This window comes from Saccopteryx leptura, chromosome 13 (genome assembly GCF_036850995.1).
Source record: "Saccopteryx leptura isolate mSacLep1 chromosome 13, mSacLep1_pri_phased_curated, whole genome shotgun sequence".
Taxonomy (NCBI): Eukaryota; Metazoa; Chordata; class Mammalia; order Chiroptera; family Emballonuridae; genus Saccopteryx; species Saccopteryx leptura.
Genome location: NC_089515.1, coordinates 10,500,400 through 10,527,582, shown reverse-complemented (window position 1 = coordinate 10,527,582; position 27,183 = coordinate 10,500,400). Strand labels below are relative to the sequence as shown.

Below are 27,183 nucleotides of genomic sequence, written 5' to 3'. Positions count from 1 at the left end.
TCTGTGAGTCTGCTGTGTATGTGGGGTCCTCAAAGCCGTCTGAAACCCTGCCATCTTAAATTTGTCCAGAGAAGTATCAGTTCTTCATAGGTCTTCTCAGGTTACTTCCCGGTGCACAAATGCCAGGAGTTGAAGGAGGGAAGGGTCCTCCTGGGTCCCCATCAGCCTGAACCCCTCTCACCCTCGGCCAGGTGAGTTGGTCCATGAGGTCCTGGGGGTGGCGCTCATGACCGGCACACAGACGGGGCACCCCAGGAACCGGCGTGGCTGGCAGACCGGCTCGCCCGACCCTGGCTGGAGACGCCGCCAGCTCCGTGCTTTCTGATGGGCGGCAGCAATAGTGCCACCTGCAGGGCCGCTGGCAGAGACACTCCCAACCCTTGTGGTGTCTTCCTGGCCTGGCAGGATAACCAGCTCTCCCCAGGGTCACCCCCAAATTGGGACAAGAGGTTGTTGCCTGAAGAGCTAGGAGGTCGCAGGTGGTGGGGTGTATCCTGTCTGTAATGGAATCGTGGGCCATACAGAGGCCTCAGGCTGCCTCCCAACACAGTGTCAGGGTGCTGGCCTTCCTTGCCTGCTCCCCCAACCATGAGAAGCCCCCGCAAGCCTCACAGGCCCCTCGGACTGTGGTCTTCGGCTATTCATCCCGGGAAGGTAAAGGTGTAGGTCAGCCTCCATCTTCCTAAAGGCAATGGCCAGTGGACAGGAGGGGGCACCTGGTGTCCTTCTGGAAAAGGCCACTTGGGAGACTGAGTGCTGTTGGAGACAAGGGAAGAACCAGGTTTTGTGGGGGCTGAAGCTTAAGTAACTTGGGGAGTGTCCTCTTTCAAAAGAACAGAACTTTAGGCCCACAAGTGAGTATTTCCTGAGACTGGGCAAAGAAATCACCAAGTGATGGGAGCCGGGGAGATTCAGGTCCTTTTCCTGTGAGATCTGTGTACCGGGAGCGCTTGTGCGGAAACGCTTCCCGGGAAATGTGGCTCTCTGGCCACCTGGAGCGCTCCGGGTCCGCGAGGAGAGGGCCCCAAAGCGTCGGGCTTCCTCCGCTTCAGGGCCAAGCGCTTCTGCTGGGACGATGCCCACCCTGATGGGAAGCGGTGAGCGTCACCTTCCCTTAGAACTTAAAAAGGCACAGCGGCTTCCGGAGGGGAAGACTTGTCATTTTTCTGGCTTCTACCCCAAGGACCTGCGGTCACAGTTGCCTGTCCAGCCATGTGTCCCCACCGAGTGGGGCCGCATCTGATGCGGTACTTGGCTGTGGGGTCTGCCCATCGGGCTGACCACACAGATGCTCGGGTAGGAGTTGGGGGTGTCTGGTCGAGAGCTACAAGATACAGATGTCAGGCTCCGAGTGGCGGGCACAGTGGCCCTATGGCACGTCACTCGTGAGCATTTGGCTGGGCTGATTTATTTTTTCCCAGTGACCAGTGACCAAGAAAACAAAACCCTGCCTTTTCCCTTTGGTTCTTGTTTGGGGCTCGTGTCTGCTGCCCGGCCATGTAGACAGGGGAGCTGCCCCAGACCGACACGGCGCACGGCCGCAGCTGCTCCGCACGGCACTGAAGGTTTTGATTAAAAAGGTGGAAGAATGGCGCTTTTTCTTCCTGTCAGGCAGACCTTAAATCAACCCTCTGGTGAGGAAACCCTCTGTCCGAGGCTGCCATTCGGTAAACTCTCCTTTGTCTTGAGGTTGTGATTGTACAAACAGGTTTTGTTTCCAGCCAGGATTTAGGCTCAGAGCACTTCCCCTCCGCCCCCCCCGACGGGCCTGCTTCCTCCACCCAGTTCCGTGCCCTTCCCCTCCGCCCCCCCTCCCGACGGGCCTGCTTCCTCCACCCGGTTCCGTGCCCTTCCCCTCTGCCCCCCCTCCCGACGGGCCTGCTTCCTCCACCCGGTTCCGTGCCCTTCCCCTCCGCCCCCCCTCCCGACGGGCCTGCTTCCTTCACCCGGTTCCGTGCCCTTCCCCTCCGTCCCCCCCTCCCGACGGGCCTGCTTCCTCCACCCGGTTCCGTGCCCTTCCCCTCCGCCCCCCCTCCCGACGGGCCTGCTTCCTCCACCCGGTTCCGTGCCCTTCCCCTCCGCCCCTCCCCTCCCGACGGGCCTGCTTCCTCCACCCGGTTCCGTGCCCTTCCCCTCCGCCCCCCCTCCCGACGGGCCTGCTTCCTCCACCCGGTTCCGTGCCCTTCCCCTCCGCCCCCCCCTCCCGACGGGCCTGCTTCCTCCACCCGGTTCCGTGCCCTTCCCCTCCGCCCCCCCAATGGGCCTGCTTCCTCCACCCGGTTCCGTGCCCGCAGTCAGGGGAACCGGGCAGAGTTAGTTCACGGAACTCGGAATCAGCCAACTCGGGGGGGGAGCAAGACCCGAGGACAGAGGAAGCCCTCTGTGGCGTGGGGGAGCATTTGGAGGGTCCTCCTAGCCACCTGGCCCAACTTCTGACTTGACAGATGGTGAATTCATCTGCGTTCTTGGCATCAAGTGGTAGACACCTAATCCAGTTGCTCGAACAAAGGAGGAATGTGGTGGTGGGGGTGATCAAATGAGGTTGTGAGAGAGACGTGGCGTGTCTGGGCCGAGGAGCCCCTGGCCAATCCCAGGTTCTCACCAGCTGGCCACCCCCAAGCCTCCAGCTCACCATTTCTACCTGAGACAGGTACTCCAAGCAGTTGTAACTAAGAAAACCCTAAAGATCTCTGACTGGCCCAGTAGTCACGAAGGCAGGGGGTAGACCAGATGACCTCACGCAGGTGCTTCTGATGGACGGATCCTCTGTGGCTCTCCACCTCCCTCTCTGCCACTGTGGACGTGCCTGTGCACGCACACTTACTCCACCTACTATGTGCCGGGAGCGCCAGCAGTTCATTGCGGCAGAGCGGAGCGGAGAGATCCCAGGGTGGGGAGCCAGGCCGGCCTGGATTGGGAGGTCAGGTCCACCGTTTACTTCTGTCCTGAGCTCGTACGGGGAGCACTGGCTGACGTCCAGGGGTGTGCTGACCCTGATGAGACAGGAGTGAGCAACGCTCCTGCCCTTCAGAGAGCTTGCTGGGGCTCAGTCTCCACATCTGTGACCCTGGAACGGGCCCCACCGTACAACAGTGTTCTGGGGAGCAACAGAAGTATAAAGTTGTGGGAAAACTCAGGTCAAGGGGCATTGACTGAGAGGCTGGCCCCTCTCCCAGGCCCTACGGCCAGAGCCTGATTCCCACTCTGTCCTCGCCCGCGGCCAGGCCCTGGGGCTCTGTGGGCACAGCTTAGCACCGCTGACGCAGGTCGCCAGGTGCAGGGTCAGTGGGCGGCAGGGGTGTGGCTGTGGGGGCGCCCCTCCCCCACTCCTGTCCTAGAGGAGAGATAGGAGTGCCCTCCACCAAGAGACTGCTGTCCCTACCCTGTATGGGCAGCATGGGCAAACCCTAGGCAGCCCCGTGTTCGGAAAGTAGGGGAAACCCTGGAGCCTCTTTCTTCTACTGTCCTGCCTCTCCCCTGCTCAGCTGTTCCTGAGAGCCGAGTCCATCCACGCTGGGAAATTGCAAATAGTTTACATGGGGAATGTCAGCTGCCCACATATGAAAATACACACATCATTAAGCCCTAAGTGCTTGCGTCTGGAGATAGAGAGGACATTCTCCTGGGCTGACCTTTTGTTCACTGATGGAACCACTGCTAATGAGCGCGGAGCCCCTCATTGGGATGTTTTCATATGTTGAAGTAAAGCATATGTTGGCCATTAGCCGGGCGGGGGTGGGGTGGGGTGACCACACTATACAAACAGCATTTGCCAAAACAGGCAGAGTCCACTGAACCTTATTCTTCAGCCCCCGGGGGCCTCCAAGGAGAGCCTGCTCCTCAAGGGTAAAGTCACTTCCTCCTCACGCTATCTGAGAAGGACGGTGGCATTCTTAGAGGACGTGAGGATGTTTGGGGAGAAGGCTCTCTGACCGGATTGCCTGGGTTTGAATCCCATCTTCATTCCCATCCTAGCTGAGTGACCTTGGGCATGGCTTAACTTTCCTGAGCCTGCCTCTGCATCTGTAAAATGGAGATGATAATAATAATAAACCAATCTTGAGAAGATTAAAAAAAGATAACCTGTATCACGTTCCTAGGATTTAACACACAGTAGGTGCTCAGGAAACGGCAATGATCATGATGAGGGCAGTCCCGGGAGGTGGCGTTGGGTGGGAGGCCCCGCCTGCTCACAGAAGCATCTTGGATGAGGTTGTATTGGAAGTGGGTCCTGAAGACTGGGTGGGCTTTGGACGTGCAATGATGGGGCGGGAAGGGCTCCTTCCAAGAGAACAAGCAAAGGCCCAGGGGCTGCCATGCCGGGGCCCATCCAGAAACAGCGACATGCAGTGAGAGCAGCAGCCAGCAGAGGGCAGGAGCGGGGCAGGTGGAGAAGGGTGGGAGGGGCTGGGCCCACGGAGGCATGTGCTGTGCGGTGCCAGAGAAACTCTCTTGGGGGCCATCGTGTCAGTGCCAGAGAAGGTACAGAGACCCATGAGGGGCCCACTGAGTGGTGCAGCGAGAGAGAGGAATCCTTGGAACCAGGCAGGGAGGTGGGGTGGAGAGGAGGGCCAGGTGGGAGAGGCACCAAGGCTGAGGTCGCCGTGTGTGCATGTCCCCGTCTGTGAGATGGGGACAGGCTGGTGTGAGTAGGGCCAGTGTGGCCAGCTATGTCCTTCCCCTAGAGCTGGCTCAGGACAGCTGGTGGAGCCATGAAGCGCGAAACCGCCACCCAGCTGAGGCCTGCCATGTAGCCCCTCGGGGGTTGATCTTGGCTCCACTTTGGGCCAGCAGTGTGACCGTGAAGGGGTCCTGTCCCTTCTTGGTCTTTTCTGTCCATTCCCCGTCTGTGCCCGGGTAGGTTGAACCAGCTGGGCCCTGAGGGGTCTCCCAGGACAGCCCTCTGCCATACCCTCCCGCTGCTGCATCTGGGGTCCTGAGTCTGAACAAGCAGAGGATGTGTGTTTGCAGAACGGCTAAGGGTGACACCGGGCGCTGACTTCAGGATTATTGATAGCTACTGAGGAGGGGGGTGGTCTCGAAGAGCCAGTCACAGTGCCTCCAGCCCTGGGTGGCCCCAAGGACATCGGCCACATGCACTCGATCCCACTGCCACGCTGACATCTTGAAACGAGACTTTAAGGCCAGGAGATCTTTGGGTACCAGGTCCTCAGACATGTGGGTTTTCTCACTGATGCAGGAGATGATGTCTCTTCCCCGTGCCAGTCATCACGGTGCAGAGGGGACAGCAGTGCCCACAGAGAGCAGGCGCAGTGCTGGGGCAGGTGTGGCAGGGCCCGTGAGAAGCCACCCTTGGGGCTGATGATTCAGCAGTCAGGGAAACCAGCTTCCCAAGAGACAGCAGCCTGTGCCAGCCAGTCCTCCTCTCTGAGCCACAGCCCCCGCCGCTCCCTGCCCAGTCCGGTCCCCGGGCCTCAGTGGGCAGTCCCTTACCCTTGAGTACATCGGACCTCTCCCTCGTGGTCCTCTCTCGCCTTCCCTCTCCAGGGCTCCCTCCCAGCTGAGCTCTCATTTTTTCCCCTCCACTGCTTTTACAAAGACTGCGCTCCTCAGGCCTGAGATAAATCACTGGGTCATTATTTCCCGTGTGCCACCTGGTCTCCGAGTCCTGAGGGCTGGTCTACCTGTGGGTGTCGTGCAGTGAAACACAGGGAGCAGGAGCTCAACAGCGCCACCTTGTGGAGTGATGACTCACTGGCCGAGGTTGGATGACCCGGCGGGTGTTGGCAGCCTCCAGCAGGGAAACCCTGTCCCCATCCTTCTTCCAGTCCAGAAGCCACACCACCAAGACCTAATTCCACACACTTCAAAGGGGCCTGGGCGCCTAAGTTGACACTGTCCTATTAAAGCAAACCCTGCAGGCTGGAGCTGCTTGAGGAGACCATCTAGTGACCAAAGAAGTAAGTGTCACTTCAAAGCACTGCTGCCCTGAGGGGGCCCGGGACTCAGGCAGAATTTTATGAGAGACCTCACTGTCCATGTCTAAGGGCCTTGAGGCCCTTTATGGTTGGCTAGACATCAGGGAGACCTCTTTGACATGGAGGAGGATAGCGCCCATCCATCCTGCCCACCCTGATGATCAGCTCCACCTCGGTCCCGGCTTCTGGCACTGGCAAGTGGGAGGCGCTGGGGACACAGCCCACTGCGGACAGTCCCTGATAGAAGGAGCCACAGAGCTGCCCAGCCAGAGCTCTCCTGGAGGCGGAAGGGACTGGCTTGTGGGAAGGAGATCTGAAACTGCATAGAACTCTCACTCAGCTGCAGGGGGACTGTGGTTGCTGGGACCTCGGAGCCTTTTCTTCTGTGATGGGGCCACACACTGCAGCAGCCAGGGAGAGCCCCGAACAGCCTCCCTCCGAAACTCACTGCCCTGGCTGGGAGGGCAAGGACCAGACGCCCACTGCTTCCACGGGTGCCAATAGCGAGCAGCCACAGCGGTGCCCACTGAGTGGCTGCTCCGCTCACCGCCTGGCACATCTGGCTCTCAGTGTGGACTTGAGCTGCCCAGCAGCTTCTTGTTCCCTTCTTACTAGCAAAGGTGTCGTTCCCTGGAGTCACTTGAAAGGGGGTTTAGTTGGAATCCCTTAATCTCTGTGTGTTGAGCCAATGACTGAGTTTAAACCTGTGGTTGTTAAACTAAACCCATTTCAACTTGCTCGTTAGTTCCCATCAGGGCTCAGACTGGTGGGCTGTATCCCCAGCTCCTCCTGCCAGCCAGTGCCAGAAACCAGGACCGGTGTGGCTGACAAGGCGGCCCAGGGGTCTGTCCTTGCCTGCAGGCAGAGGGGGGCATGAGGGGTGGGAGGTCTGAGGCCAAATTCAGCTCTGCCTCTGACCCCGGCTTCCTTTCCCAGAGGACCCCACCCCGTCAATATCTCCTCGCATCTGAGCCCCCGGGCTCTTTACCCTGAGCCTTGTCGTCTTCCAAGTGAGCTCTTCCTGCTTCTGCCCGAGGGCAAGGGCCTCAGGGTGTCCTGGTCACCCTGGGGCCAAGGCCACCCCTCAGAGGCCCCCTGGGCGGTGGGAGTGGGTGAGTGGAGTCCAGGTGACCCTGACACCCTACCACCTCCAACCAGACTTATTCTTGACCCATTCAACATGGGTTCAAATCCCCTCTCTTCTACTTGGTGATTTTGGGCAAATGACTTCACCTTTCTGAACCTTGGCCTCCTCGTCTGTGAGGTGATCATCATAGTGGCGTCCCCTTCCTAGAGCCACAGTGGCAAGTAAGTGAAATCGTGCCCGTGAGGTGTTTCACGCAGTGCCTGTCCAGGGCTGGCCTCAGTGTAGGTAAGCCGTTAGTGTCCATTATATTATTTCTTTTGGTTTTATTTCATTTGGGCAAGGAGAAAAGAAGCTCTGCTGCTAAAAAATAAAAAAGGGTTTGAGAGCCATGGAGTTCCAACCAGCCCACTCTATACCTCACCACATGTAGCCAAGAAAAGGGAAAGACTTTTTGCTAGGATCTTACCTTGTCTCATGCATGTCTTACTGGAGAACAAGTGCTTTGAGGTCAAGGACCACGCTGGCTTCACCTTTGAACCACCCCCCCGCCCCCTCCCACTGTGCCCAGCACCAGGCTGGGCTGACGGTGGGTAAGGGTGTGTCCTCCCTGGGTAAAGTCTGATGGCAAAGTAGTGCCACCCACCCAGCATCTCTGCCTGGTCTTGGCTTACTGCCCCCAGGTTCCAGGCATATCCTGGCACAGCACACGGTATCCTCTGTCTTATTAGCAAATACGCAGCAGGTGCCGATTCTGGGCCAGCCGCCCGGCCCTCCTGCAAGCCAAGGTCCCCCGGGCACACAGCTCTCTTCCTGATGTGAATGTGCACGTGGCCTCGGGGTTTGTTCTGATATTCCATTGCTCTGGGGTAGCCTGGAGTCATTGATCCCCAATAGACTCGGCTGCCAGAATCCCCCCAAAAGTTCCCCAAGTCTTAGATGCAAAAAACTCCCAACCAAACCATCAATTCCCAAGTTGCTAAGGACCGCAGGGCATCTCTGGAGGAGCTCCTTCCTGTTACCTGGGAGGAGATGGAAGTCCAAGATGGCAAGGGTGGAGGTCAGACCAGAGCTCGGGCTCCGGCAGCCAACCCTGCTGGTGGCTCTTCTGTGGTCTCATTACGTTGTTGGCGTGGGACGGAGGGGTGGGCCAGGGCCCAGTGGAGGGAAGGTGGGAGGGAGTCGCCACCACTCAAGACTGGTGACAGCAGCCATCCGGGAGATGCTCTGAGATGCATGGTGTAACTTGTCTGCACCGGGCATATGGGCGGCAGTGACCATAGCAGCGGCTCCCCCCACTCCAGCCCCAGGGGGCGGGGCTGGGAGAGGAAGAAGGAAGGGATGTGGGCATTCAGAACAGCGGGGAATACACAGTGAGCCGCCGGTTCCATTCACCAGGGCCGTGTCAGGCTGCTCCACTGCTGCCCGACACCGCCCAATGGGCTTAGCCCAGCCGTCAGCCTCCCGGGCGCATTTCCATAGCTGGGAAGAGAAAGCTAGCCTTTCAGATTTCAGCATCTTTGCGAAAGATGCGCCCACGCCCTTCTTTCTGAGCCTGTTATTTATTAAAAAGCCACCTTGGGGCCCAGCAGGTGACTGAACAGCTGGCGGAGCGTGGCTGGTGGGGGGAGGGGACGGGTGTGGGCGGGGCTGCCTTCCCAGAGGTGGCGCTGCCCCTGGGCAGGACGAAGAAAATGGAGCTGTCCTTCAACTTGAAGTGTTCGGATCAGACAGCTCCACTGGGGAGGAGGGCGCAAGGACAGTGGTGACAATTATTGCACGCTTTCTACTGCGTGCCAGGATCTGGGCCAAGGCATGCCCCAGAGGGTTCCTTGATTCCTTCTGGGAGAGGCTGTTAATTCTGATCATCTTCCTGGAACGGCTGAGCAGTCAAGGCCAGGGTCCCGCAGCCACAAGTAGCAGGTGTGGGCTGCGGACCCTGGTTTGTCAATGCTGATGCTGCAAATCCTAGAGCTGCTGAGCTCCCGTGCCGGCTGCTGTGTCGTCCTGTCTACAGGCCCTTTACACCCCCTCCCCACCATCTTGCACGTGGCTTTGAGGCTGAGCAGGGTGCACCTCGAGCCAGCCCTCTGAGGAGCCAGCCCGCGAGGCTGGGGATCATTGACAAGCTCGGGGGCCGGGGGGGGGGTCGCTGATGAGCTGGACTTCGCTGCACAGCTGCTCACATCTGAGCACTCACATGCTCATTTGGTTCTGGCCACAGGCCCAGGACACAAGGCATCATCATCGACATTCTGCCGATGAGGGTGGTGATGCTCAAAGGAGCCATGTGACCTTCATTAAGGTCACACCAGCTGAACGTGGCAGAGCAGAAAGCTGACCTGACATGTGGGCTCACTTGCCGCATTCCCGCCCAGCCACCTCCCTGCACCACTGGACAGTGTGCGGGAGGCCGGGCGCACCGTGGGCAGAGGACACGCCCATGCCCTGCCCCGCCCCGCCCCTGTGGGGGTCTCCGGCCACCCTGCATCCCCCCCCCACCCGCCTTGCACTGATCACCTCCTCTTCCCTCCAGTCTCCAGTTTTCATCGCCCAAGTGGGCCGGGACCTGGTCTCCCAGACGGAGGAGAAGCTCCTTCAGAAGCCCTGCAAAGAGCTCTTTTCCGCGTGTGCACAGTAAGTGCTCCGGCGGCCTGGCCTCCTGGGCAGCCGGCCCCCTTCCCCGGGCCAGGCGTCAGCCCCTCGGCCCCTCTGGTAGCCACACGCCCGGATGGCTGGGGGCTGCCTCTTGCTTCCACCTGGACCCTGGGCAGTGGGGCAGGTCTTCCTGGCCAAGGGCCCCGCCGAGCCACCCAGATGTTTGTGTACTCCTTAAGAGGGAAAGATACCAGCGGGCTGAGTCCAAAGCAAACATCTGCTTCAAAGGGTGTTGAAAGCAGTGGCTCTCCAGGCTGCTGAGACCGAGGAATGTGCAAAAATCTGCCCCAGTCTGGGTGGTTTGGAAATCCTCCCCGGGCTCCCAGCCCCCACCACTGCCACCAACCGGAGCAGGGTGGCACTGCTGCGGGCTGCTGTCCTGCCACACCCCTCACCTCTGCAGGCCAGATGGTGACCCTGATGGGATAGGAGGCGAGTCTGTGGCTGTAGCGTCAGCCCTGTACCGGTGCACGCCCACCCCACCCCCACGCTACGAGGGCCTAATGCACATACATTCATGAGCCCGCACACGCCGCTCCCCGTAAGCTGATGCGTGTGCATCAGAGGCATCCAGGCCAGGTCACCCCACACAGCTGACGAGTGGGGCTTGCTGTGGCCTTGTCAGCCCTTGCACCACAGACATGACCATGGTGAGGGGACCCGGTTCCGGCTCTCATGGAGCTTACTGCCGGTGGGGAGAACCAGAAAGCCCGCAGTCCTGTGCTCCCATGCACTTCGGGGGGCCAGCGTGGGGCCCAGCTCTGTGTTAGGTGCCAAACAGCAGAGACCCCGCCTCCAAAGAAACCCACCTGGTCGCTGCCATCTCGGAGCTGGAGCCAGCCAGGGGTCAGGGCTGACAGAGGGTTGAGGCTCCTGTGCTGTCCCCCTGAGGGAGTGGCCGTCCTGGCCCCCAGGCCAGCCCCGGTTTCCAGCTATGCCAGGACACATGCCCCGGCTCCGCACTCCCCTCCCTTCTGGGTCTGGCCTGGGACCAGGTCCGCAGTAGGTGACCAGTAAACTTTGCTGTAGGAATCAGTGTCTCCCTGTGGCTTTGCTGGTCCTGGACCAAACCCAGAGCCTGGGCCCTCAGGGCTGCGTCCCTACTCTGCCCCCACCACTCACTCTCACGGGGTTCCTCCCCCTCCCCTGCACCCAATTAAGTGCCTCTGTTGTCATTTCAGCTCCTGTCCCTTCAACAGAGAGACCTCCCCGACCCCCCCACCTCACTTAACTCTAGTTCATAACACATCCCTGGGGCATTTATTTAATGTTTGTGATTTCCCGCTGTGAAGTTCCCGATCACGATGCTGCCTGCAGGGGAGGGGGAGGACACGGGGGGGGGGCCCTCACTGCTGTGCCCCAGGCCTGCAGTATGCCCGTCAGTGCCTGTCTGCGGGCTAGAACATGGGGCCTCTGGCACCTGTGTGTTTGTATCTCCAGAGTCTGAAGTGGGCGAGGCTGGGCGCGGACCTGCTGGACCTGGCTCTGCCCACCTGCCCCGAGGCCAGGGTTGTAAACCGTTTCTCTCTGCCCTCCGTCTGGGCTAGGTCTGTCCACGACTACCTGAGCGGCGGGCCCTTCCATGAGTATCTGGACAGCATGTATTTCGACCGCTTTCTCCAGTGGAAGTGGCTGGAAAGGTGAGTGCTCCTTTGGCACTCCGCACTCATGAGTGTGCCAGTGTGTGTACGGGGGGCGGGGGGTAGGTTTTCACCTGAGACGTCATAGGAAAATCAGCTACCTCCATGGGCTGATGGTTCCTTCTCTTATGAATTAAGTTCCCGTGTGTTCTTCTAGACGAGCTCTGTGCTCATTAACGTGTGCTTACACCCACGCTCACCCACTCATGCACACAGACTCATAGCGTCTTGGCTTCTTCTTCTCCTTTTCTTTTTTCTTTTTTTGTCCTTGGGCATCCCTCCTCCACAGCAGATAGAGCTGTCCTCTTCTTGAATGAGCTGCACATCCCTTACTTGACCTCACCTCTGTTGAGGGACGTGGGGCTTGCTCTCAGTTTTATGTGCAGCCTTCCCTAAGTAATGCAGCTTGGTACATATATCTTCATGTACTTTTGCCAAGTACAGCTGTGGAAATTCCCAGCACAGAGGGGTTTTGGGGTCAAAAGCACCCGTTTTAAACTGCGAGGGACAGAGCCAAGTTGCCCTCCCAAACAGCTGTCCCCAGTTCCCAGTCTCGCCTGTCCTGGGGCCGGCTGCCCTCCGTGTTCCTGTCCAGCAGGGAGCTTTCTCCCAGTTTCTCCTTCACCTGCAATGACAGATGAGACAGAGGGTATCATCATGGTGTGTTTGCTGCCGTGTTCTCTGCAAAGTGCTCTCACACGTCGGTGACTCGTCCGGGCAGATGTGACTGATGAGGGAAGAGGGGGTAGAGGACAGCCAAGGGGGGCCCTGGCCCTGGCCCCCTAGCTCATTGCTCCCCTAGCTCACAGTGTGGCGGGGTTTGCAGGGCAGGGTGATGCCTCTGTTAGATCCTCGCTGAGCTGAGCTGGTGGATGTGGGTGGGGCCGTCCCCTTCTGCAGCCCAGAGTTCCCCAGATCCCGGGGGCCTGGCGCTCATGGCCGTCTGGGCTCGCCGTGGTCACAGAGGCTGGGCACGTGCGCAAACACCTTTGCTGGCCGAGTCCCTCAGGAAACTACGGGACAGAACCCACTAGGAACTCCATTTATGGCCCTTCCCTGCGCACTTCCAGAAGCCCAGTGGAGAACACTGTGCTCATCAGCCATGGGGGGGCATTCCTCTCCCCCCAACCAAGGGGGATGGCAGTGAGCAGTGGACCGCCTTCTGTTAGCCCAGGGACCGCCGCTGGTCACCGTGCAGCTGCACGCCATGGCCACAAGGGGGCACCGAGGAGTGAATGGCTGGGCTGATCTCCGGACGGACGGCCGCGGTTATGGAGCCCACAGCCTGCAGCTGAGCCCCAGCTCGACCTCCAGAGGGGCCTCGCCACACCTCGGTTTCCTCAGCTTTAAGCGGAGACAATAACTCCCCTCCTCGGAGGCTTGGGGTGAAGATGAGGGGAGGCCGGCACAGCACATGCCCGGGACAAGGCAAGAACTCAACAGAGGTCAGCCGCTGGGCCCCAGCTGGGGAGCCGCTGAATCCAGTTGTGGTCATCTCGCCAGCATCGGCATCGGCGTCAGCGTCAGCGTGGCCATCATCCTCGTGCGCCTGGTGCTGGAAGGAGCAGCTAGCTAACCCCAGTGGAGGTCCAGTCTGGTTCCGACGGTCATGGGGTAGTGGTGGGCTGTGTTCATCGAGCCCCACGCTGGGCCCTGCACTGTGGAACCCATGACCCCACTCCCCCGTGTTGCACTGTGGGGCCAGTGCACTGATCACGGGCTCCACAGCAGGCGGCCCGGACTCCACTTCCAACCCCGCCACTTGTCAGCCGTGACCTGGGACAACTCATTTCCCGTCTCAGAGCCTAAGAGCCCTCACCTGCAGAGCAGTAGTCTCCCCTCAAGGCTGGTGTGAGGATTACACGCTACGTGGTGCGCCCCATTTCCACAGAGCCCGTCAGAGGGGCCTGTGTCCTTTGTTCCTAGGATTCCAGTAATGACATCTGACACCCGGCAGCCTTCAGAAAGCCTTTGGATGCAAACGCTGTTTCAGTATCTCCATTTTATTGAAGAGGCAAAGTTCAGAGAGGTTGATGGCTTGGCCCCAGGTCACACAGCAAGGGCCTGGCAAAACTGGACCCCTCACTCCAGGTCCCTCACTCCAGTCCTTCACCCTGAGTCTACCCAGCACTCCGTTCCAACAGAACCTTTAGCTGCGGCCACAGACCCTTCACTCGTCTGTACCAGGCTCCTGGAGCAGAGAAACGGACTTTTTACATCTGAGAAGTTAAGGCCTTTTGCATTAAAGTTGCTGAAGCCAGTAGGGCAGGGGCCTAGCCTAGAAATGTCCTAAATGAGTGACAACACACTGCCTTCCCTCTCTCCTTTTACTTATTTTATTTATCTTTGGTTCCTCTGCTACCAAGATCACAGCCCCTTAGTGCTATACTGTTGAAATGTTAAAGGGCTTTTTCCCCTCCCAAGGTTAACCAAGAAATTCCACGGAAATTGTATTACACTCACTTCCCCTAGCAGAGGAGTTCTGCGGTAATGTCAACCGACTGTTTGTTCTCCACGTATCATAAACTGTTGGGCCCCGACGCCTTCATGTGGTTTCGAGGGCGGCTGTAGGAAACGCTCCCTGGGCGTGTGGCGGACGCAGGCACGTGGCCGGTGTCTCCAGGGCCCTGGCCGCCCACGTGCGGAAGGAAGCTACCGATTAGGAGAGCCCTGCAGAGGGGCAGCCCTGTGTGCCGAGGGCAGGGGGCCAGGGAGTGGGCAGGGGCCCTGGGGCTTCAGGGCCGTCCTGTGAGGACAGCCGTGGGGTTTCTGGTAAAACCCAATCCTCTTCAGGGCCTGGCGGCCAGGAGAGCTCCCACAGTCGAGTCATTCAGGAGCTGCTGGGGGACCGGAGGCTCACGTCTGTCCTGAGCGGACCCTGCTCTTCAGCCCAGTTCAGTCTCCCTCCAGCGGCCTCCGGCGGACTCGGGTGCAGGGAGGGGGGATGGGCAGAAGTAGCCCTGCAGTTCCCAGAGCCAGTCTTAACATCTAGCTGACTGCGGAACATTCACGCCCCAGCTGACGGATATTTAGATCGTTTCCCTGTGTGGGCTATTGTGGATAACGCTGCAGTGAAGGCGGAGTCAAATATGGTGTGCACACACGCACACACACACAGTGGAATACTACTCAGCCTTTAAAAAAGGAAGAAAATCCTGCCATTTCATGACAACGTGGATGCACTTGGAGGGCACGTGCTAAGTGAGATAAGTCAGACACGAGAGACAGATACCGCATGGCCTCACTGATAGGTGGAACCTAAAATAGTCACACTCACAGAAGCAGAGAGTAGAATGCTGGCCCCCGGGAGTGGGCAGTGGTGGGGGGTGATGGTCAAAGGTGCAAACCTTCAGTCACGCCGATGGATGAGTTCTGGGGACCCTAATGCACATGGTGACCGTAGTTATCGAACACTGTATTATGTGCTTAAAATTTGCTAAGCGGATAAATGCTAAGTGTTCTCACTAGAAAGGGAGAGAGAGGGGGAGAGAAGGAAGGCAGGTGGGAGGGAGGAAGGAAAAGAAAAGGAGAAGGAGAGAAGAAGGGAGAGGTAACTGAGGTGGTAGAATGTTAGCTTGATTGTAGTGATCACTTCAGGGAAAAACAACAACAACCCTGACTATTCATAGCCAAACAGGCCCTCAAAGGAAAAGACAAGCTGTCCACAGCACAGAGCCTTTGCGGCGACTAGAGGACCATCTGTGTCTTTACTCCGAGACGTCCCACCCTCGCCTCCTGGTCACAGGTTCTGTCTGGTTAGACAGGAGGTGTAGCTCTGGCTGATTAAAACGGGCCGTCGGGAGACACTGAGCGCTATGACTTCATAAATCCCGCCTGGCAGACAGGACCTCCCAGTGTCGGAGCTCTGGGGAAACCCAGAGCAGGGGCCCTCGGGTGGGAAGGCAGGGGTGGCTCTCCTGCTGGCAAGGCTGAGCCCCGCAGGTGTGGGGAGGGCCGAGGTCTCCGCATGTCCTGTCTCCCCCGGGACACTGACCGCTGCGGCTGCGGCCCCTCCCACACCCTCCCCCTGCACAGGCTCACAGCTTCCTGCTGGGTTTAGCACCTGATCTGCGTTCAGGGGAGTGAGAGGGGAACCGGGGAGGCCGCCTGGTGGGTGAGGCCGCTTCGGCTCTCATTTCTCAAGCCTCCCGCCCACTGCTGCTCTCCCAGGCTGCAGGGCACCAAGGGCAGGTGGCCCGGGATTTGAACGCCCAGCCCCAGAGGGAGCCCTGCAGGGTCCCCTCCACAGCGATAATTCCCGGGGGTCTGCGGGGTGTGGAACTGCGCCCTGCACCGGCCACTCCACTGCTGCCATTGTCTAGTGCGCGTGGATTATACATCTTAATGCCATGTTTCTTGCTTTATTCCAGGCAACCAGTAACCAAAAACACTTTCAGGCAGTACCGAGTACTGGGAAAAGGAGGCTTTGGGGAGGTGAGTAGACAGCTGTTTCCAGGTGACGGGCCCCGTACTCCAGTCACCTCTCCTGTCCCTTCCGGGTCTGCCCGCAGTGTTCCTGCTCTTGCTCAGTCGAGGCCCCAGGTGGAGAGGAAGGGAGGCTCAGGGCTGGGGGAGGTCAGATGTGTCTGAAGGGGGAGGGAGGCGTGGAGCAGCCCTCGCTGTGCGGTGGGTAGAGGTGCTGGTGGAGGCAGCCTGGGCAGGGTGCAGGGCTGGACAGGAGACATGGGCGCTCTTGGCTGTGTTCGGAGGGATGAGGACGGGCCCGAGGGGCTCAGCGCCTCGGCCAGATGACGCTGTTACTAGGCGCTGCTGGGCTGACACTCCCAGCAGTGGGGCAGGCCTGTGGCTCACTGTACAGATGAGGAAAGGTGATCACGACTAAGAATGGTCAGGTGACCCAGCCAAGGGCACACAGTCTATAGGGGGCAGAATTAAGGCTCGAACCCAAAGGCCCTGTTTCCCGTTCCTCTGATTTACAAACTCATGGTTCCCAGGGGTCTTGCATCGCTGACCCCAACAGGCACCTTCCACCTGCAGCTGTCCTCGACAGGCCCCAGGCAGCCGTGGCTGCGTCTGGCTGGGAGCTTAGACGGAAAAGCCCGTTGCCTCGGAGAGGGGCGGGGCTCTCGGCCTCGGTGGTCATCTGAGCGTTGGTGTGAATGGCTCACTCTGCAGCTCTCAGAACTGGGAGCCACTGGAGGGGAAAGGAGGGAGGGCACTGGAGCCACGTCCCGAGGGGGTCCCGGCGCAGCCATGGGTCCAGGCCAGGCGTGCTGGCTCCGGCTCCATCAGTCCCCAACCCTGCAACCCAGCGCCCTGGCCCCGGAGGAGGTCCGGCCGGCTCGTGTCCCACCCACCCACCCCCGGCTCCTTTCCGCCCCACAGGTCTGCGCCTGCCAGGTCCGGGCCACGGGGAAGATGTACGCCTGCAAGCGGCTGGAGAAGAAGCGGATCAAGAAGAGGAAAGGGGAGTCCATGGCGCTCAACGAGAAGCAGATCCTGGAGAAGGTCAACAGCAGGTTTGTGGTGAGTGTTCGGGGCGGGTGACGGCACGGCCTCTGCTGACCGGGGCTTTCATCCCTTGGGAAGTGGGTGGTCGTCCAGTGTGGCCACTCCCCAGCCCTGGGCCGTGGACTGCAATGAGAGTGCCTGCAGAAAGGCAGCCAGACGGCCCCTCCATGCCAAGGCACCGTGGGGTCAACTAGCTGACTCCGTCCTGTCGTTTGAGTTAGCTCACCCCCTGGCCCGTGTGTGGGACCAAGGCCTCTCTGTTCTGCACGACCACCTTGTAAATGCTTCAGTGGACAAAAGCCCACCCCGGTTCCACCCAGGGGGCTCCATGTCCACAGACCCTGTGGGCCAGCTCCCTCCTGGTGGACACTTCAGTGCCATATCCTGAAGGCACCATCTTGTGTATCGCTGCGCTGCGTTCTGCTGAAGTAACAAATTCACCCCAGCTCACAGTAGCTGAGAACAGCAAAGACTGCTCTGTCCCTCACCTAGAGTCCAGTCAGCTCAGGCTCCCTCCTCCACCTCACCACCACCATCTGCAATCACGGAAGTGTGCGCAAGGGGCGGGCACAGGGGCTGTCCCAGCAGTGATGCTCCTCGCTTCCACCCACCATCCATTGGCCAGAAATACAGTGTGTCTGTAAAATCATGGTGCACTTTTGACTGGTCACAGGAAAGCAACAAAAGACAATAGAAATGTGAAATCTGCACCAAATAAAAGGAAAACTCTCCCAGTTTCATACCTATTCAGTGCAGTTCGATGTGGGCTCACGCACAGATTTTTTAGGGCTCCTTAGGTAGCTATCCCATATAGCCTCTACAGACTCGTCACTGACTGATGGCCTACCAGAATGGGGTTTCTCCACCAAACTGCCGGTTTCCTTCAACTGCTTATCCCACCAAGTAATGTTATTCCTATGTGGTGGCGCTTCATTATAAACGCACCGATATTCACGTTGCACTTTGGTCATGGATTTGAATTTAGCGAGCCACAGAACACACTGAACTTTCCTCTGTACCGTCCACATCTCGACTGGCATGGCCGTGGGCTGCTCTGCTGTATACACGGTGTTACGTCATCATCTGCGCATGCACACATGCTGCCACATCATCCTACAGAAACTGGGAGGGTTTTCCTTTTATTTGGTGCAGATTTCACATTTCTATCGTCTTTTGTTGCTTTCCTGTGACCGGTCAAAAGTGCACCATGACTTTACGGACACACTGTAGTCACTGCAAGGGACTGGCCAGCTGCAGGGCAGTGTGGAGGAGTGCGTAGATACTCGGTCAGCTCTAAATGTCCCTGCCACACGTCCTTATAAAAAACAATATACGGACAAGGTAAAAACTCCAACAGCACAGACGGACACAAAACAAAAACAGAAGCCTCCCTCTGTGTGTAACCATTCCAACACGTTCGATTCATTATTTTTAGCCAATGGGATCTTACTAGACATCTTATGATGCAATGTCTTATTCCCTTTAAAATGTAGATCTTTTTTTATATCCAGACCTATAGCTGCACCTTTTTTTAAAAAAACCGCATCCTTCCCTTGATGTACAAGGAAGAGAGCAACCCTAAGCTGGGCGGCCACGCCGAGAGCAGACGAGGCTGGTGTCCGCCCCTGAACATCCCTCTGGCGTGTGTCTGTGAATGTGTCCGTAGGCGGTGTCCGCCCCTGAACATCCCTCTGGCGTGTGTCTGTGAATGTGTCCGTAGGCTGTGTCCGCCCCTGAACATCCCTCTGGCGTGTGTCTGTGAATGTGTCCGTAGGCTGTGTCCGCCCCTGAACATCCCTCTGGCGTGTGTCTGTGAATGTGTCCGTAGGCTGTGTCCGCCCCTGAACATCCCTCTGGCGTGTGTCTGTGAATGTGTCCGTAGGCGGTGTCCGCCCCTGAACATCCCTCTGGCGTGTGTCTGTGAATGTGTCCGTAGGCTGTGTCCGCCCCTGAACATCCCTCTGGCGTGTGTCTGTGAATGTGTCCGTAGGCGGTGTCCGCCCCTGAACATCCCTCTGGCGTGTGTCTGTGAATGTGTCCCTAGGCTGTGTCCGCCCTGAACATCCCTCTGGCGTGTGTCTGTGAATGTGTCCGTAGGCTGTGTCCGCCCCTGAACATCCCTCTGGCATGTGTCTGTGAATGTGTCCGTAGGCTGTGTCCGCCCCTGAACATCCCTCTGGCGTGTGTCTGTGAATGTGTCCCTAGGCTGTGTCCGCCCTGAACACCCCTCTGGCGTGTGTCTGTGAATGTGTCCGCAGGCTGTGTCCGCCCCTGAACACCCCTCTGGCGTGTGTCTGTGAATGTGTCCGTAGGCTGTGTCCGCCCCTGAACACCCCTCTGGCGTGTGTCTGTGAATGTGTCCGTAGGCTGTGTCCGCCCTGAACACCCCTCTGGCGTGTGTCTGTGAATGTGTCCGTAGGCTGTGTCCGCCCCTGAACATCCCTCTGGCGTGTGTCTGTGAATGTGTCCGTAGGCTGTGTCCGCCCCTGAACATCCCTCTGGCATGTGTCTGTGAATGTGTCCGTAGGCTGTGTCCGCCCTGAACACCCCTCTGGCGTGTGTCTGTGAATGTGTCCGTAGGCTGTGTCCGCCCCTGAACACCCCTCTGGCGTGTGTCTGTGAATGTGTCCGTAGGCTGTGTCCGCCCCTGAACACCCCTCTGGCGTGTGTCTGTGAATGTGTCCGTAGGCTGTGTCCGCCCCTGAACATCCCTCTGGCGTGTGTCTGTGAATGTGTCCGTAGGCTGTGTCCGCCCCTGAACACCCCTCTGGCGTGTGTCTGTGAATGTGTCCGTAGGCTGTGTCCGCCCCTGAACACCCCTCTGGCGTGTGTCTGTGAATGTGTCCGTAGGCTGTGTCCGCCCCTGAACACCCCTCTGGCGTGTGTCTGTGAATGTGTCCGTAGGCTGTGTCCGCCCTGAACACCCCTCTGGCGTGTGTCTGTGAATGTGTCCGTAGGCTGTGTCCGCCCCTGAACACCCCTCTGGCGTGTGTCTGTGAATGTGTCCGTAGGCTGTGTCCGCCCTGAACACCCCTCTGGCGTGTGTCTGTGAATGTGTCCGTAGGCTGTGTTCCTTGGCGAAGAAAGTGCTGTGTCAGAGGGTGTGTGCACTTTCCACTTGGTAGCTGTTCCCAAATGGCTCTCTGTGAAGGTTGCCCCCATTAAATGACCAGCTGTGTGAGAGCAAGAGATGCTATCAGCCTAGCGCCTCCATCATTCCCCAGAGAGGGGGTGGTTTTATAAGGTGACGCTCAAAGGGGACAGAAATGTGCGTCTCTGGGTCCTGTCCCAGGTTGTCCCCACTGCCAGCCCCACCCACGGGGATGTGCCATGTGGGAGGCAGTGGTCAAGGCTAACACCAGCCATCCGTCTGGCCGTAGGCCTCTGAGTCCAGAACTGTACTCCTGTGCCATTAGCCCCCTCCAGTAGGGACCACCGGTCACCACCTCCATGCTGCCTGGGGAGCCCACAGAGGCAATGCTGGCTTTGGGGTTGGTGATGGTGCGTCCTATTTGAGGAAAAGGTCAGAGTGTCACATCTTCAAGAACCTGGACTTTCCTCAACTGTGATCTGTCCTCTGCCCCTGACGGGGTGTTCCCACACTCCTCCTGGAATCCTTCCTCGTGGCCACCTGGACAGCTGTGGGGCTGGGGACAGTTCCCAGAGCGCCCTCGCCATCGGCACCATTCTGTGTCCTTTCCTCAGAAATGACCCCTTGTTCCTGGTGTTTACACCCATGTTTTGTGCCTCAGCCTGGCCCAGGCTGACCAGGTTTTTATAGTACTGACCCTCTAAGAGGAGAAATGTACTTTGCCTTAGACCCAGGCCTGTCCCCTCTCCTGCCGCCCCGTGGCCTCATCCACAAAGCCTCAGGTGGCTGGTCTCCATCAGTGACAGACCAGGCCCCCTCTGGTGACCCCTCTGACCAGGCGTGTCCTGCCTGCAAGAGGAGACAGTCTTTGCCAAGTTGTGTTCTATTAACACGACCGAGCACACCACGCGTGTCCCTGCACTAATGATGTTGGAAGGGCATCTGGGCCGCTGGTCCTGACCAGCCAACGAGGCAGCAGTTCTGAGCCACGGAGGCACGCACGTGCTCTTGTGGTGTCAGAGCACAGACACCGGCGGGCGGCTCCTGGGCCGGGGACCAGCCTGCCCTGCCCCTTGTGCCTCCCCACCCGGGACCCGGGATTAGAAGGTATGAGTCCTTCACAGCCCGGGGGTAGAGGGCAGGGCACGGCCAGGCTGCCTGGATTCAGGACAGCCTGAAACCGCTGCAGCTCCCCTGGCCCGCCCCCGGCTGGGCTGCCAGGACCCTGAGGAGCGAGGGCAGAGGGGGAGGGCGGAGGCAGCACCTCACGCGGCCGCCCATGCTGCAGGTCAACCTGGCCTATGCCTACGAGACCAAGGACGCGCTGTGCTTGGTGCTGACCATCATGAACGGGGGCGACCTGAAGTTCCACATCTACAACATGGGGAACCCCGGCTTCGAGGAGGAGCGGGCCTTGTTCTACGCGGCGGAGATCCTGTGCGGCTTGGAAGACCTGCACCAGGGGAACACCGTCTACAGGTGAGCGGCCCCCCCTGCTCCCCTGCCTGAGCCTGAGCCAGTGGGGACAGGGGAACACCGTCTACAGGTGAGCGGCCCCCTGCTCCCCTGCCTGAGTCTGAGCCAGTGGGGACCCGTCCCTGCCCCGGGACCCGCGGCCTGGCCATTGCCCTTGCGAGTGAGGGTGCTCGCGGCCCGACTCCCAGCCTGAACCTGAGGAAGTGAGGTGGGCTGCTCTGTGGGGACCAGGTGTTCTGGCCCAGCCTGGGGAAGCTCTGTAGAGCCTGGTGGCCACGACCCAGGCCCAGCCCCAGGAGGACCTGAGGAGGACCGCCCCCGTGAGCAGGCCTCCATCATCCCGCACTGCCCGGCTTCACAGGACCAGGGGCCAGGTTCCGCGTGCAGGGGCCCACAAACTCGTCTCATGGCCCTCTGCAGAGAATTTTGAAAACTTCTGCCCTCAGATATGTCAGGAAAACTTCTGAAATATTTGTTTAAATAGTGGCTCAGCCCTGGCCAGTTAGCTCAGTGGTAGAGCATTGGCCTGGCGTGCAGGAGTCCCAGGTTCAATTCCTGGCCAGGGCACACAGGAGAAGCGCCCATCTGCTTCTCCACCCCTCCCCCCTCTCCTTCCTCTCTGTCTCTCTCTTCCCCTCCTGCAGCCAAGGCTCCAATGGAGCAAAGTTGGCCCGAGTGCTGAGGATGGCTCCATGGCCTCTGCCTCAGGCGCTAGAATGGCTCTGGTTGCAACAGAGCGATGCCCCGGATGGGCAGAGCGTCGCCCCTGGTGGGCGTGCCGGGTGGATCCCGGTCGGGCGCATGCGGGAGTCTGTCTGACTGCCTCCGCGTTTCCAACTTCAGAAAAATACAAAATAAATAAATAAATAAATAGTGGCTCATACTGATATTTTGACATTGAAGTTACTTCACATCTTTAGAGGTATCCAGTGGAATCTAATTGCTGTAGCAAATTGTTTTCCACCATTGTTTATCCAAAAAAAAAAAAAATGCATAAAGCTCTTTAATGATGAGGAAATTCCTCTCATTTTCTTTTCTATTCTCTACCTATATTATAATGTGATATATTTTGGGCCCAGAATTCTTTTAAAGTTCTTTTGACCATAAGGCTGTACGTGTTCATTTCGTCTGTTGAGTTGCCATTATAACTATTACTAGTAGAGCCCACTTCTAATGGGAACCCTGGGGTCTTTACAGCTGGAGCAGGATGCGGCAGTAATTAACCTGGGGGGGGCGGGGCTTGCTCATCGTCTGTCATTTGGGGAAGAGCTGTTAGAGGAGCAGGCAGGAGGGAAGCCCCAGAGGAAGCCAGGGCGTTGTGCTGTGAAGGATCTAGAAATGCACCTTCTTGAAGCTGCCAGCAAAGGGGCCTCTTCTGGGCAGTCCCCACGGACCCCCAGGCACACACACTTGGGTTTGGAGACCTTGGCCATGGGGCTCTTGGTGGAGATCATCTTGGGAGACCCAGGAGGTCCTGAAAACAAGAAGGGAGGTCCTGACGGCACGCCCTTGCCCCTAAACCATCGCCCTGTTCTGCTCTTGTTTGGTTTTCATTCGAGTGAGAAGAGAGTCAGAACGGTTTTCCTAAGGGTTGATTGCTTTTCACTTAAAAAAAAAAAAAAAGCTTTCCAAATTCAAGCCTGACCACTTGCTGTGGCCTCTCTGGTTTTGGCCTGGGCCCTCTGACCAGCCGGTTTATTGAACTGGGTGGCTCTTGCCTTTATTTGGGATGGGTAATACATCAGAAAAATGACAGTTAAATAACAACAGCAAAAAAAAATGTATTTTGTAATGAATCACTACCCACAAACACCAATTATCACTTTGTGAGACTGCCCACGGGATTGGGGCACATGAACCACGCCCCCTGAGGAAAGCGGCCATCGGTTAAATAAACAAAGCCGGTTGGTTGAGAACCAGTCCTCAATCCAGATGCTGCCCATCGTTTGCCCAGTGGCTTATCTGAGTGGCACACACCGCCCTGCTGGCTGCCCGTTTGCCCCGGGGGAGGAGAGCTTTACTAGTAAAACCGGGCCCTGCCACTGCCTCTTCCCCGACCGGGAACGGAGAGGTTCCCTTTCTTAAGAGCATGACTGTGTCATCAGAGAGAAGACAGATGTTAGGGGCAGGAGGAGGTGGCCACACTTGTAGCCGTGCTTTCTTCCAGACTGTAGCTCAGCTGCTGTTGGCAGATGTGCCAGACTCCTGGGGGCCCCATGCCAAGGGGGTCTTTCTCCAGGGGGCGGCCATCTTCTTCTACAATCCTCTGTCCCGACTCTATAGCTAGTGCTTTGTTGCCAATTATGCCGCTTCCTTTTTTCCCAGGCTCTGCTCTGCCTTCAGGGCATCCCAGGGCATCCTGCGATCTCATGGTCTTCCCAGTCCTGGAGGGCTCTGTCGCCGCCCCAGCCAGAGGTGCTCTCAGCCCTGGGAGCTGGCAGCCTGTGGGCAGGGGCCAGGACCAGCCTTCGCCTCACCTCCTCTGTCCTTACCCTCCAGGGTCAAGGAGATGCCTGCGACAAACAGTGTGGGGAGAGAATTAGCCCAAGACTGTCTTGACCCAGAGGCTGGACAGCCTGAGCAAGTGGTGGGAAGGAAACACCGAGGCCTCGCTGGCCTGGGGGTCAGCGCAGACACCGTGTGCCCCTCGGTGCCCAGAGAGCCACACTCACATGCTTGTGATCTTTCCCTTTCAGAGATTTGAAACCCGAAAACATCCTGCTAGACGATTACGGTAAGTTGGGGAGTGGCGTGGAAGGTCCTTTTCCTCCTCTGTAGCTGAGGTGAGCGCCGCAACCTGAAGCAGAAGCCCTCAGAGACCCTGACCCTCACCCCGGGCCCACTGACCCTGACCCTGACCCCGGGCCCACTGGCTCCAGGCCCACTGACCCTGACCCTGACCCTGGGCCCCCTGACCCCGGGCCCACTGATCCTGACCCTGACCCCGACCCTGACCCTGGGCTCCCTGACCCCAGGCCCACTGACCCTGACCCTGGGCCCCCTGACCCCGGGCCCACTGGCCCCAGGCCCACTGACCCTGACCCTGGGCCCCCTGACCCCGGGCCCCCTGGCCCCAGGCCCACTGACCCTGACCCTGGGCCCCCTGACCCCGGGCCCACTGGCCCCAGGCCCACTGACCCTGACCCTGGGCCCCCTGACCCCGGGCCCACTGGCCCCAGGCCCACTGACCCTGACCCTGACCCTGGGCCCCCTGATCCCAGGCCCATTGGCAGGCAGCAGACAAGTGGGGGGGACCCACTCCCTCTCCTCAGTCCTGGGAACCCAGAGATGGCAGTGGCGTGTGGAAAGCTCCTATTTGTAGAGGAAGCAATGTGGCTGGGCAGAGAGAGAGAGAGAGAGAGAAGAGGAGCGGAGGGGAATGAGATGAGAGGACCGGAATTTCAGAGATGATGGGCAAATTCTGAACTCACACAACTCCTCTGAGCCATCTTTCTTGTTTTTACGTGGAAACAGTGGCTCCGGCCCTGCCAGCCTAGGGTGCCAGGTGGTGGGAGGTTCTGACGAGCCAGCTGGAGGGCACGCGGCCGTGTCACCCATAGCTGCTGCGGATGTGTTAGTCATTGGTGTGTGCATCACCACTGTCACTCTGACACGGGTGACGGGTGACACGGACGGCCACAGCAACCCCTCGTGCTGTGTATCCTCTCGCACTGCATGGCAGGAGATGGTCTTCACATCTTTTTTTGTTGTTTTTTGGTTTTTGGGTTTTTTTCCTTTGTATTTCTCTGAAATTGGAAACGGGGAGGCAGTCAGACAGACTCCTGTATGCGCCCGACCGGGATCCACCCGGCACGCCCACCAGGGGGTGATGCTCTGCCCATCTTGGGGTGTTGCTCTGTTGCATCCAGAGCCAGTCCAGCGCCTGAGGCAGAGGCCACAGAGCCATCCTCAGCGCCTGGGCCAACTTTGCTCCAGGAGGGGAAGAGAGAGACAGAGAGGAAGGAGAGGGGGAGGGGTGGAGAGCAGATGGGCACTTCTCCTGTGTGCCCTGGCCGGGAATCAAACCCAGGACTTCCGCACACCAGGCCGACGCTCTACCACTGAGCCAACTGGCCAGGGCCTAGTCTTCACATCTTTGACTTGACTAGATCTTCCCATCTCCACGGAGGGGGCAGGGCCAGTGTCCCTGTGCCCGTTTGACAGATGACAAGATTAAGGCTCAGAAGAGCCAAGCTGCCAAGGAGCGGAGCTCAGAGACCAGGCCCCCTCACGCGTGGGTGACCTGGGGATGCTGACATGCAGGGCAGCAGGCCGAGGGCCCAGAGCCCCGCCGTCCCTCTCAGATGAGCCCAGCGCCCCCTAGGGTCCCTGTTCCTGCGGCCTCAGGCATGCTCACCTCTGACCTGCACCTCCATGGCTAGAATCTATGTGCCCTTTCTGCCCTTGTCAGGAGCCGCTGAGCAGGGGGACCCACACAGCTCACAGCTCTGACCCGGCCGGGGCCCCTGTCATTGGGCCTTGCTGAGGTCCAGGCTGTGGGGGCCCGGACACCCACAGACGGGGGGGGGGGGCGGCGTTCCTTCCTGCAGGGTTGGATGTGGCCGTGACACCCCCACCCTCACTCCTGGGTAGGCTCCCAGGCGAGACAGCACCGAGGCTGAGAACACGACATCGTCTCTGCTTTGGGGGTTCACTCTGGGACCAGCAGTTCCAAGCCATCTCCCAGCCCCTCGGGCCGGGCGCCCCACCTTGTTTCTCGGCAGGGAGAAAGCGGCCTCCGAAGAGCATCTAGGGCAGGGAGGTGCTCCCCAAGTTGCTTTATAATCTTCCCCCTTAAGCAAATTGTTGCAAAATGTCAGGAGAATCTCACATTTTTTTCCATGAAGCAATCCCAAAACCAGGCCAAGACATTTTAAACTCTGTGACCTCAGCCTTCCAAGAAGCCCATTAGAGCAATTTATGAGGCAGGTCGGCCAACGACCAGCCAAGCGCAGGCGTCCCTCTGCATCTGCAGGTCTTGCTCCTACAGAGTGATGATCGGCCTGGCCAGGTGGCTCGGTGGTTGGAATGTTGTCCTGATGCACCAAGCTTGCGGGTTTGGTCCCCGGTCAGGGCACAGGCGGGAATCAGCCAGCGAATGTATAAATAAGTGGAACAACATGTCGATGTTTTTCTCTCTCTCCTCTGCATCTCTCTCTCTCTCTGAAGTCAATAAAAATTTTTTTAAAAAGTAATGATTTCCCCACACCCTCTGACACCTGACTCTCCCAAGGGTCTGTAGTCACCCTGTGCTGGTAACTGGGGGCCCCCTCTTCACGAGCCAGATGAAAACACTGACTCCGAGTGCCTTGCCCAGGGGCACACGGCAAGTCTGTGGCCCTGCCCAGGGTGGACTAGTGTCACCTGACTGTCCTAGGGCCCTGCTGACCCTGACCCTCCCCCTCAGGCCACATTAGGATCTCGGACCTGGGCCTGGCCGTGAAGGTCCCTGAGGGCGATCTGATCCGCGGCCGGGTGGGCACCGTCGGCTACATGGGTGAGTGTGGGTACGGCCCCCCCCCCAGCCCTCCCCTTGGGAGTCCCTGGCCTCTTTGTGCGACTCTGATCAGAAGTAAGGTCTCGGTGGGAGGTGGGCAGTCTTAGCCCCGTGGGGGTAGCATTCGGGCCCCACGTGTGACTTGACTAAACTGAGCTTTCTGCACCCCCACCCCAGCCCCACCGGCGTCTTAAGCCAATCCGCTCTTGGGTTCCGTGGCCCGGGCTGGCACACAGTGGTGCTGGGCGGAGACCCAGTTAAAGTGCGGGTCCTGTGGCTGGTGGACAGCTTTCAGGAAAACCCCTGAGAGGAAGAGGTCTTCAGCA

At 58.8% G+C, this 27,183-nt stretch overlaps 1 protein-coding gene across 1 annotated transcript in view; it reads left to right on the top strand.

Annotated features, from left to right (window-relative positions):
- GRK5 (G protein-coupled receptor kinase 5) overlaps nucleotides 1–27,183 on the top strand; it is a 207,597-nt gene that overhangs the window by 171,159 nt on the left and 9,255 nt on the right. The window contains exons 5-11 of the mRNA XM_066355796.1: nucleotides 9,560–9,660; nucleotides 11,229–11,321; nucleotides 15,692–15,755; nucleotides 16,668–16,808; nucleotides 21,173–21,363; nucleotides 24,057–24,094; nucleotides 26,768–26,857. Coding sequence (XP_066211893.1) covers nucleotides 9,560–9,660; nucleotides 11,229–11,321; nucleotides 15,692–15,755; nucleotides 16,668–16,808; nucleotides 21,173–21,363; nucleotides 24,057–24,094; nucleotides 26,768–26,857 — 718 coding nt within the window. The remainder of the gene's footprint in view (nucleotides 1–9,559; nucleotides 9,661–11,228; nucleotides 11,322–15,691; nucleotides 15,756–16,667; nucleotides 16,809–21,172; nucleotides 21,364–24,056; nucleotides 24,095–26,767; nucleotides 26,858–27,183) is intronic.